The sequence below is a fragment of the Atta cephalotes genome (assembly GCF_000143395.1).
Source record: "Atta cephalotes unplaced genomic scaffold scaffold00001, whole genome shotgun sequence".
Classification (NCBI taxonomy): Eukaryota; Metazoa; Arthropoda; class Insecta; order Hymenoptera; family Formicidae; genus Atta; species Atta cephalotes.
In genome coordinates, this window is record NW_012130065.1 from 9,999,322 (window position 1) to 10,011,978 (window position 12,657).

Here is a 12,657-nt window from a genome sequence, read left to right on the forward strand (position 1 = left end):
TTAGTATTAATACTAGTTAAGGGAGGAAGGAGTACTAGTATATATAGTACGGAGACGGACAACATGCGGCATTCTCTATATGTATATATATATATATATATATATATGTATATATATATAATGTATGAATCTATAATAATGTTCCGCGCGAAACGCGACCCCCTCAAGACGCGCCGCACACTCTTGCAAATCATCTATCGGACGTATGAAGAGAGTAATTAGATACGATCATTCTATGTATAATACGCTGCTCCGATATTCCGCGAATCACGGTTTCTATCGCTACTTTGGTTTCGAGAAACGACATCACTCCCTTTGCGTCCCGTTTTGCACAAGTGTCTCTCTTTTTTTTATCTTCCGCGAAGTCGAGCGCGAGATCGTTTCGCCACAAAAAAGGATCTGCGAGATACACCGCTCGTTTCGTGAAAAAGAGGGATGTACAAGTTTAGACGCGGACGTTCGCGAACATTCCATGTTTACTATCGAATGTTTTCGAGGAGGAGGGAAATCGCGCGCACGTCGCATTCCGAAAATACGCTTAGCGTATTGCCGATCGTTCTCGTCAGCGTAAACCTCGAAGAGTGACCGTTTATATTGCACATAGTAGTAGTAATAATAAAGTCAAAATGTAAAATTCGTCATCGACGGTAGCAGCAATCCTCGATCCTCGCGTTCCCCGCGAGTGAGTAGCGGGGCCTTTTTCCTCTTCGCAGACTCGACTTCGCAACCCCTTCGTTTCTCGCGCGAGGGTTCGTGAAGGTAACTCACATCGATTTTTGGGAAAGAAAATTGGTAGAGAACTCGGCACGCGGATGTTAGCTTAGGCAGGCTTGGACAACCTGGAGCACGCCGCCACGATGTCATATATAGCCGTTCGCGATCGAAAAATTAAATTATTTCGATTTCCGTTTACCTCTTCTTTCGTCACCCGTATGACACCTATTCTCCCTAAACTTTCAGTTCCCCTATTTATGTTTCTTTTATGTTTTCATCTACGCGTTATTTTCTTCTCATTTGAATAAGTTAATTAGTACAAAATCATTTTGTCGAATGCTTCCCTATGAGCGCGCAGTTGCGTTATCCGTACAAGAAACGCATTACACAACGCACCTATGTAACATATTTTTAATAAGTTCTTAATAACTAGAAAACCGTGTATATGTGTACATGTTTGTATGAATGTGTGTGTATGTGTGTGTTCTGGATTTGTGATACAGAGAATTACCTACACAGCAGGTTGAAGCGTGGCTTTTTTCATTACTGATTAACATCCAATGCGGACGATTTGTCACTCTCTTTATATCATCTCTATCCTCTCTCCCTATTACCCTCTTCCAGGTTTCCCACCGGCCCTCATCACCTACGCGTCTTTTCTGATGTCACTGCTTCCACTATCACCCCCTCATTCTTTCCTCATCTCTTTCTTTCTCGCATGCTCTTCCAATTTCATTCGCTCACTCTGGCAACACACTTTCGCGTCGAATCAGGTACTCGCGTTTCTTACGAACATTCGTCGCGCGGGAATCACTACGTCGCTCGGGAGCGCGGGTTTTCGTTCGGGCTTTCGTCCAAATGGATGATATCGGTGGGAAAACACGAGCTCCGTTTATCGAGAAGTCCGCCAACGTCCATCCGGGTCGCGCTTCGCAAAATCAAAATCTCGCTCGATCGGGATGGACGACACAGAAAGAAACTTCTTCCTTCTCGCGATATGCGGTAGTCGAACTTGGAAGGGGTGATCCGCGGTAGAACGAGACGCAAGCACAAGGCGGATCCGTATCGCAATCGCGCTGCCGGTGATTTCGGTAAATACTCGAGAAGGATTGGCGCCGACAATTGGCGCGGGGTGCGTACACGAGGTCGGTGGCGACGGCGGCGGCAGCCCCTCCCTCGCTTGCTCGCTCCTCGAGACTCGCGGTAACTAACAATACTCGATCTTTCGGACAGAACCGGTGCATTTTACAGCGCAGACAGATAGGATTATACGTGTACGAGTAATCGATATACTGAGAATCCGTGTCCAGTTCTCTTCTGTATCTCGGCGTGTATTTTTCTTCATTTTTTTCTTCGTTTTTTCGGCTCGACGATGTCGGCTTGGCGTGGATCCGATCATTCCCTCTTTTCTCGGCTGCCTTCTGGCGCCTTCGGGTGCAAGATCCGTTTCCGGTTCGGCAAAGTCATTTAGATGGACATAATTTTGCCCGACGATGATATCAGTGATCGTTAGCAAGTCGTTATGGATGCGAGGTTGAAGATCGGAGTAACGCCAAGAGCCTGCATCGATTGGCGGGCAACAGCGGCTGGTTTCTTCCTCCAGTATAATCGGTACAACTTGAAGTAGTAGCAGTGGAGTAGTAGTAGTAGTAGTAGTAGTAGTAGTAGTAGTAGTAGTAGTAGTAGTAGTAGTAGTAGTAGTAGTAGTAGTAGTAGTAGTAGTAGTAGTAATAATTTGTAATAGAATAGTAGTTGTGGTAGTAGTAGTAATAGTAATAATAGTGGTAGTAGAATAGAGTAGTGATAGTACGTAACGATCGAGTGGTGGTAGTAATAGTAGTAGTAGTAATAGCAGTTTTGAGGCTGTGTTCTTGTTGTAGGTAAGTAAGTAAGTAAGTAATATGGGAGGCGGAGGGAAGTGAGGGTTGGTTGGGGCACGTGAGGGGAGGGTGGGGAGATATTGGTAGAGGTGGTAGTTAATTAGCTAGGGCTGCGAGATAATTAGGGACAACGCAGCTGGGGTTAACACCAACGGAAAGGCACGGCCCGAGGCCGATCCGCGCCCTCCTTCACCAGCGGCTTGTGGAACTCCCGACCTGGCCGGGAGTGAATAGTTGCCCAGCAATGCTCGCAGTAGTACTGAAAATAGATAGTATTATTTAATTTAGACTTCATAATTAAATTCAAAAAATTTAATCTTTTCTCTTATTAATACAAGAGAAAAGAGAAATTTTATTAAGAAATTAATTCAATAAAATAATTATTTCATTAAAACAAAGGCATAATTAAGCCTTTATTAAAATAAAGGCTTAATAAAGAAAATCTCCCATCAATTTATTATTAAAAGATACAAATATAATTTTGCTTTGAATCAAATGAATAGAGTTTTTTAATAAAAGTGAAATTCAGTGAAATCTCCGAAAATTTAATTTTTTTAATGGAGTTGCTTTTTGCTGTGACATTTGCATAGAAAATTTCAAATTTTAGCTTCAAATTAATTGATAATAAAAATCTACTTTTACTTTATAGCTTTCTTCACTATTTATTAATAAAAATGTGCCGATTGTGGTGAAATGTACCTGTAGGCAGGTGACGTTGGCGCAGAAGAACGGTGCAAACTTGCCTCCGCAACGCTGGCCTTGACATTCGTCACACATCTGATCGTCCAGAACATATGGTTTGACTTCAACCTATTCGAAAGATTATTATATGATTAGAGAAAGTATGAAATTCTCAAAGTATTTAGAATAAGAATAATTGCTTGAAGAACAATGTTCGTAATTTGTAAAGATGTCCCATCTTTAAAACAGCTCTACTAATCATGGATTTAGATCTTCTATACTCTTCCTAAATATTTCATTTAGACCGATATTTATATAGTCCATTCTTATATTTAAGAACGTTTTAAGTACAATCTTGAGATAGCATGAACTATTATAGAGCCATATTAGCATCTTAAAATATTACTTAAAATGACTTTGAAATAAGATCAAACTAAATATCGTTTAAAGATGTTATTCGTTCAAATAAATCTTCAAAAAATAGAATTTTTCTTCTTCATACTTACCCTTTTGTCAATATCGCCGTGCTGCAGCTGTACGAATCTGGCTGAGATGGCAGCTATGTAGCTTTGCTGATTACTGAAGGCGACTCTGCCGGCACCTTTGGGATACTTGAGCTCAGGATCAGTGTCAATGCCAGCATAACAGACACCACCATAAAGCCGATCCATGATCATCGCGAGCTCGACTGCCTTGAGCGGCCGCGGCACCCCGCCGACAAAGACTGTCTTTCGCGGATCAAGCGGCATGGAGGCGTCCAGCACAAAGTCGGCGTCACTGAGTCGCCAAGGTCGGATCTGCACGGGCTTGTCCTTGATCGTGGGCGAGCTCACGCAAAGGTAAAGCTTGTCCTCGTCTTGGATGCAGGCATCTATCAACTGTTGCACCGAACCCTCGTCCTGGAATAATCACATGGCACATTCGATTATCATTAATTTTTATTAGTTTATTTTTATTTTCAGTCTTTTTCTTAATTATTGTCAGTATGTTTATTTTTATTAATTCACAAAATTTGAAAAATTTGAAAAATGAGAAAAGAAGCGGAAGGAGTCGAAAACGTACCTGGAATAGCAGAAATGCGTAACCTTTCGGAGGGAAGTAGGATTTGCTTTCTGCCTTGTGCGGCCAATCCACAACAAGCGGACCAAAGCGGCGGAAACTGGCTGTGATCTCGTCTGAATTGAGAAGATGTATTGTGATTACGTCACTATGTTACGTCTTGTCCCGCCAATAACCAATCTTAGATGATATAATATAAACTGCGTACCTTCATCGATGTCAGGCGGTAATCCGCCGACGAAGACTTTCCTCGAGAAACGCTCGCCGGTTTCGCTGCCCTGGCTGTGCGGACTGCTCCGACTTGGCGACGAGAGTGGCGCCGCTTGGGACGCCGTTATCCCGCCACCCACGCCGACGCCGACGCCTACTCCGACGCCAACGCCGACACCGTCCAACTGGCTCGGCGCATTCGGATCCTCCAGCCCTTGCTCATCGAGACTCGGGAAGAACGGAGATTTACCTGAAATACAAAACATTTCTCTATGTGAGTAATTCGATCCATCGAGAAGTATATAAGTTAAGTGATAGAATATGAATAAATTGAGGAAAAAATCAAGATGAATATTCGTAAAAATAAATCGGTCGAATAGATTATAAGAAAATTTGGTGAAATAAGTTCTTCCTAAATGTGCCCTTCCTCTAATTTGAATACAATAGGAGCGAAATTTGAGCCACGTGTTGATTGATCGATTTACACGTACATCATAAAACAACAGATCGTTATGGATCGTCGCGGGAATCAAGGTTCGGATCTGACATTCATTCGTTGTCGGAAAATTCATTATACAATTGCGCGAAATCACGTAATAAGCGGTGTGTGTATTATATATAAAAGACATTAAGAGAAAGAAGGGGAAAGAATCGCACGCAATGAGTACTTTCGACACAATTTCTTTTTCTTTTTTTTGGTTGAATCAGAAATTTTTATGTTGTATACAATTGAAATACAACCTCGTAAAAATGTGTTGATTACATAATGTGATATTCTCAGCATTGTTTCTATCTCAAGAGATATTTAATGTTCCGAAACTAGAAGTATATTATGGATAATTAATATTGGATTTTTGAAAGAAAAATCAATGGATGCGCAATTGTTTATCAATGTATCCTCTATCAGAGACTCTCTTTAAATATTGGAAAATAAATAAAGCATTACTTGGTCAAAAGTATTATTTGTCAAATATTATATTACAGCTCGAAATAATTACGGGATGGCAACAATTAAGAAAACTAAATTACTTCGTTTATTAGTGAAGTGTTTATTTAATTCTATTTAATTTATCAAGGAGTTGTTTCATCCCTTTTGACAAAAATTTTAGTTCACTCTCTTACTCTCTTACTCTCTTATCTACTCTTTTGTTTATCCGTTAGATAAACATTATCACATAGTTTATTCGAAGATGAAATAATTGGCTCTAAATGGAATAAATATGTTACTCCTAAAATTACTCCAAAGTATTGCGATTATAGAAAAAATTAAGCTTACATATCAAAAGAGATTTTTAAGCATTTTTCAAATATTCGCATTTAATTCTCTAAATTCTTTGGAGTGGGAGAATCTCACCCTAAAGAGAGAAAATTGAGTCAGTTTTAAAAAAGAGTGGCTCAATTTTCAATCCTTAAAAATGAGATTTCTCTTCAGAGTGAGATTCGCCCTAAAAATTTTAGAGAAAAGAGGTAATATGAGTGAGGAAATACTCACTTGAATACTCGCTTTTGAACGTTTTGTAAACATAAAACTATAATATACATGATTTTTACCAGATTATTTTGTTAAATATAGTTATTAATTTATGTAAAAAGATAAGGCTTCGAAAGTTGAACATCGCAGCTCCGATTGCTCCGCGAAAGAGGTTCGGTTCAACATCATAAACACCAGTAATTTGACGGGAATCGGAGACCGTTCATTTCGGAGTAAGATGATTCCGCTTACTCCAGACAAGCGCAAGAAAAGGAAGATCACTACCGTGTAAGGAAGATCACTCGCGTGCAATCAACGACCGGTTATTAATTACTCGCATGAGTAATAATCAGTGTACGGATCGCCGAACTCGGTAATGTAATAACTCGCGGCAGGAAAAGATTGCCTTCGTCGTCCAGAAAAGACACGGAGAAATAAAATAAAGTGGAACTCACTGTATCTCCTCCTGACGGGAAATCTCGCTCGTCTGATAAACGTCGCCATTCTCGATCGGCGATCGAGATAATGAGCCGACAACGGCGAGGATTCACGCGCGCGACTGTACCTATCGTCCACGGGACGGGATGCCGTTTGTTTCTCCTGTCGTTGTTAAGGGAGGGGAAAAAAAGGAGAAGCAGTAAACAGGGTGCAACGCGCATGAATGGCACGGCGGAAAACGTCGCCGGATCGTCGGAACAAACGAGCGCCGTCACAACGCTCATCTTTTTTTTCCGTTTCCGCGCACCACGCACCCGATACACTGAACATACATACATACATACATACATACACACGCAATCGTGTAATAATAATCGAACTGGAAACAAATACGAGGGCTCCCCTCCCTGGACTCTCCCATATTTGCCTATCCGCTCAGCGACAAGCAGCTCTATTTGCTTTTTTCTAACGCGCGGGCTCTATCGCGAGCTGATAATTATTTACATATACTCAGGGTAAAATGCGAGATATGAATATAGGTCGCAGATATATACCGGGTGTGTTACGATTAGTGAAATATGTCTTGAATCGGAGACTGAGAAAAATAACGAGTTTCTTCCCGCGGATATTGAGCAAAATTAATTGATAATTGCAGGAACAATTCGTGAAGAGAAAAATGTTCAGAACTTGAAGTAAAGCTTCCTGCATGCAGTCCAGCAATAATCCATCGATTTCTTCGTGACGACGTTTAATGCTGGCGTGAATGTAACTTTCTTACACGAGAGTAGGTACGTGATGAGAATTATGTAAGGATCAGGTTGATGCACACGGGCGTGTGCAACTTACATGCGTAATTTTAGGTGTAAGACATTTAAACACATGGATTTATACGATTTTAATTGCTTCTATCGTCAATATAATAATTTGTAATATCATTTTACAACTGCATTTGTATCGTTGAAATCGTATTTTTTGCACACCATTTATACAAAGAATTGGAATCGTAATATATATATATCGTAATATATATATATAAATACACGAAGATTCTTTCAATTAGGATCCTAAATAAAAAAAAAACGCAATCGACATATGTATTATCTGAAGAGAAAATGACTGCCTTTATATTTATCATCCCTTAATTTTTCGACTAAACTCATATATTCATGGGTAGAAATTTTTTAAGAAAAAATTTTATTTGGAAGGAATTAAATAAACATAAAAATAAAAATATTGCAATGATTACTTTAATGAAATCAAATTCCCACTACTATCTGAATCAATCAAAAACCATAACATCAATCGCATTTCTTTTTTTGTCGAGGATTTTATTCTCAATATGTAAAACATCTATTGAAAATATGATAAAAATCCAGAAAACAAATTTTCAACAAAGAAAGAAATTCTTTTAACAACTCACTGAAAAGTAACTTCATTTCCTTTATGTTTATTATTCTATTTCGTACCATTTGAATCGATTAGAACTGGTTCGTCGCCTGCGTTAATTCTTCATTGCCGCACATTAAGTTCGAGGATTGCAGTAAATTAATAATTCAGCGAGTCTCTCCCTTATGGTCGTGATATAATAATTGTGCATTATAATACCATTGCACCGGCTCTAATTCCCATTTGTGAAAGATATTTTATGTTCTATAACGTTTCGACGCTGCTTACATCGTGCTTTCATCATGCATTACACACATTAGCACAACTAACACGAGCGCGTCTATAATTCGTCGGCAAATTAATAACACATAAACGAAACTCTGTGAACTTGTGCACGCGAATGATGAGCAAAATGCGCTCCGGAAAATTTCTTGGTGATCAGGCAATGGTTTCATTCAGCAGAAAAAGCTTTGCAATTGTTGTAAGATTCTTATATTATTTGTTACGTTCAGCAGAAAAAGCAGCTTTGCAACTTTTGTAAAATTCTTTAATATGACTAGTCTTGCTCTTAGTTTCTCACTGGATCTAAATATATAAATCAATCATATTCAAGAATCTTACAACAGTTACAAAGTTGCTTTTTCTATTGAACGCAGCCATTATAATTGGTTCTTATCTTTAATTCCTCTTAATTCCTCACTGATCTAAATATATAAGCCAATCATATTAAAGATCTTTATACAACAGTTGTGTATGTAAAGCTGTTACAATAAGCTTTTTTTGCTAAACACAGTCATCGCCCTTTTTCAGGCAATGTATCAAAAATCAGACAGCAGTAAATCAATTTTCATGTTTCGAATATACCGTTTACGCGATACATTATTGCGAACAACAATTTCGTAAGTATGTTTGCCGTAATCAGCATGAAATATTTCGGAAATTTTTGAAATTTCATGTTTCGAAATCTCTTTCTTTCGATTTCGTCGCGTGAGAAAATGCTCGTTCAAACTTGATATCTGGGTCAATCACGCCGACGCTTCGGCGGCAATTTTGAGAGCGAGATTCGTGGCGAAATCGAAGTAACAGCACAAAATTGTAACATACATCGGGCACACGCACGCCCTCGTTCGCGGATATTGAAATCGAATATTGAACGTGGCCCCGCGGCGATATTATTGGACGTTATTATATTATCGTTGAAATATATATATCTCGATATTTGAGCTATCTTTTCGATCGCATAAATAGGTATGTAGATGCTTCAAATCTCATGAATTTCCAGTTTCAATCGTTGAATTTCGAATAACATTATAATATTATATTTTCTATATCAGCAGCATATGATCTTTGGTACTTCATCGAAATGTAATATTAAGAGAAATAACTGAAAGTAATATTCGTCACTCACATTTAAATAATATTTATGATACATATATAGGCCACAAAAATATTTCAGATTGATCGAAAAATAGTTTAAAGATAAATTTCTCGATAGGATCTTTAAATTTCATGAACTCAATCGTCCTTTGCGCAGTCTTGTAATAAACAGATTTGTACAAAGACGAAGTTTGTAAAAATTTCGATAAGTTTATTGAGTCTAAAAGCAGATTTAACCATAAAAATAATATACACTATTAAATATCAAAGGAGCAAAAAAAGTAACCCAAAACTTTGAGCTAAATAATATTTTGTTATTTTTAACTTTTATGTGTCAAAACGTAAATCAGTCAATTTTTTAAAAGTTTTCAAAGTATAAGTTTCAAACAATATCCATAATAACGTATGTTTAAGTAAATAATAAACTAAATTTGAATCAAATTCAGTACATTTTTAAAAATTAAATTGTTTAATTTCATTGATTTGGTTAAATTAAAGACATATTGAATAAGAGCAGTGGCCATGTACAAATGATTAAAAATAACTCAAATTGGATATAGTTATGAACTTCACAGTGTAGAAAAACAAAATAACAATCTAATAAAAAGTCTAATAAAAAGTGCTAATATAAATAATGCCATAAAGAAAATACTATGAGAGAACCTTGAATCTTGAGAGTCCATGTCACGCGCAAGCGTGACTTAATACACCTGAAAAAATAAATGATATATGGGATCCAAGAGAAACCTTGGATCCCATATATCATATAGGAAACCAAACGCGAAGGAAATATCCACTGACTCCAAAGAATCAGCGTTTTCTCTTATATATTCTGATTTAAGAAAATTGATTGAGGATCTTCTTACTCGGCGGACCACTAGTTTACATATTGTTTGGGAATCCGTCGTTAGGCCTGACCTATCGATCTCGATGCTATCACTCTGGATGCTCGTCCTGGCTATTGCAGGGATCAATGACTTTCCCATCACGATGTACAGCGTGCCTTGTACACGTTTAACTCCCTCGTGGGAGTTGGCCGCCAGTCAAAACGCGAGACAAAAGCCGTTTTCCTTCTGTCGCTTTTCTTTATTCTCATAAATTTGCATGGCAAAAATCAGGCTCCCCCTTGTCGCTCGCAATCAGACCACTTCCTCCCTTCGACCCCTTCCGTCAGTCGTTTCACCTTCGCGTCACTAAGGGAAACACGCAGCAAACGAGAGGGTGAGAGAAAGAGCGAGGGATGGCAAAAAGGGAATGGAATAAGCCAGGAACGAGTGAACGGGAAGCCAGCTATAACGACAAGGACGAGAACGATGATGACGCGCATTCAATCTGATTGCCACGACGGTGGAGAGAGAGGGAGAGAAAGAGAGACAGAAACTTCTCTTGTCGAGATAGAAGACAGGGAGTCGTGGAAGAGATCAGGGTATTTATGTCGTTTGCCGCATATCGCCGTGAAATGGATTCGGGGGAATGTTTCCCGGCACAGAGAGATGAAAATTTATATGACAATAATCAAGAGACGTCGTCATGCGATTATCCTCTGACGTAGGAAAAAGGATGCCTGGATTTGCAGCAGGTGCGTTCTTTAATGAGACCTGAATTGCATTACTCGTTTCCTAAATTAAATCTCGATGCATTGCACGCGGAGTAACGCATTGCCCATGTATATGTATATTTTAGCGGTATGGCGCTGGTAATTATTTTAACAGATGTTAACAATAGGATGAATAATTGACATTATAATTAATACTAAATAACGCAATTAATTATAACACAACTGCATAATGATTACCTCAATGGATGCTAACGATGTTATAACAATATACTTGTTCGATTAACCCAAAAAAAATGTTAAAGGAGACTTTCTTTTTAAGAGTAATAACATTTATATAATGCATTACGGAACTTCGTGCGAGAGTACATTTTCATTATAATCGTCATAAAAGAGCTTTCTAAGTATTCTATGAATGTTTGCGAAAGAAAGCGAATTCCATTTCGTATCCTCTCGGGTTCGATAGGACGTGATGTCTAAATTATGTAGTTTTCTTAAATTTAACTTCGTTCCAAATGGTCCTAAGTTTTTGAAGTGGGATTCGAAAGAAACATGCATGCTCCGTTACGCTATCATTCGTCGAAGGAGGCTCATCGATGAAGTCAGAAATCCAGAGCAGCAATTTAGTGTTACGAGTTGATGGCATTATGAGCGGCTGTTTCGCAGATTTATGCCCATTGGGAATTTAGCGGAGCGTCGTTCGCACCGATATCAACAGGCGCAACGTAATTACGTGACTATAATTTACGTATAATTTACGTAATCAGTAAAACAGGGTGTCAGAACTTTTGATAAATTTCAAATCGACATGGAATATTTAAGAAAAAAAATAAACATTACTTTTCACAATGTAAATGTTCAACATATAAATATCTCGAGATAAAGAAATCTCAAGTCAAATCAAATTGAACAAAGATAAAATGTACTCTGTGATTAAAGCGTAAATTAGAAGCAAAGTGATTTTATTATTCAATCGGCTTTTCAAGATTCGATTCGCGAAAAAGTAAGTTCCAACAAATTGTGGACTCACTTTAATCATCGATTATCCAAAAATTATCATTGACTTTTCAATCAACGGAGAAGATGTGAAATTGATGAAAGAACTCGCGCGGCTTATAAAGTCGAAAGTCCCGCGGCGTTCTGCATACAATCCCTCCGTGACGGGACAAAGTTAAACTTGAACGCCGGCTGCTAAAGTCGCACGGTAGAGCGTACTCCCGTCCTCGTACAATGCGTTCTAATTCTACCTCGGACGTTGTTACGTAACGTGCGACCGTGCTGAATAATACACGTTCGTTCGCGTGAATCTAAAATCGGCTGAGCCAAGTCTCGTCGTCTCGGTATCTACATCGAATCAGACCCGGTTCTACCAATGCAAGCTTAACTTTAATCTCGGTTCAATTTTACTCTTTATTTTCTTCTAATGCTCATTTCTACTAATATATGTAGTTTAATTTTAATCTTGGTTTAATTAACTCTTCATCTCTTTTTAAGAATTAAAAAAAAGGTTAAGAGCTGAAGTTATTCATTGATGGAAACGGGCATTCTAAGAATTATAAAAAGATAAACAGAATCTAAGTTAAATCGAGATTAAAGTTAATCTTACTCTCTAAATTCTTTAGAATGGAATCTCAATCTAAAGAGTAAGTAAAAATTGAACCTCTTGGGAAAAATTGCATGGATCAATTTTCAATCATCAGAATGAGATTCACTCTAAAAGTTTAGAGAGTACACACACACACACACACACACACACACACACACACACACACACACACACACACACACACACACACACACACACACACACACACACACACACACACACACACACACACACACACACACACACACACACACACACACACACACACACACACACACAC

The 12,657-nt window shown here is 38.4% G+C and overlaps 1 protein-coding gene across 1 annotated transcript in view; it reads right to left on the reverse strand.

Moving 5' to 3' along the window:
• Positions 1-2,736: 2,736 nt before the first annotated feature.
• Positions 2,737-12,657, reverse strand: part of LOC105618577 (cytoplasmic polyadenylation element-binding protein 2) — a 157,790-nt gene continuing 147,869 nt past the window's right edge. Inside the window, exons 4-8 of the mRNA XM_012200110.1 lie at positions 4,543-4,794; positions 4,338-4,450; positions 3,782-4,174; positions 3,294-3,404; positions 2,737-2,853 (exon numbers count right to left, since the gene is read on the reverse strand). Of these exons, the coding sequence (XP_012055500.1) occupies positions 2,737-2,853; positions 3,294-3,404; positions 3,782-4,174; positions 4,338-4,450; positions 4,543-4,794 (986 nt within the window). The remainder of the gene's footprint in view (positions 2,854-3,293; positions 3,405-3,781; positions 4,175-4,337; positions 4,451-4,542; positions 4,795-12,657) is intronic.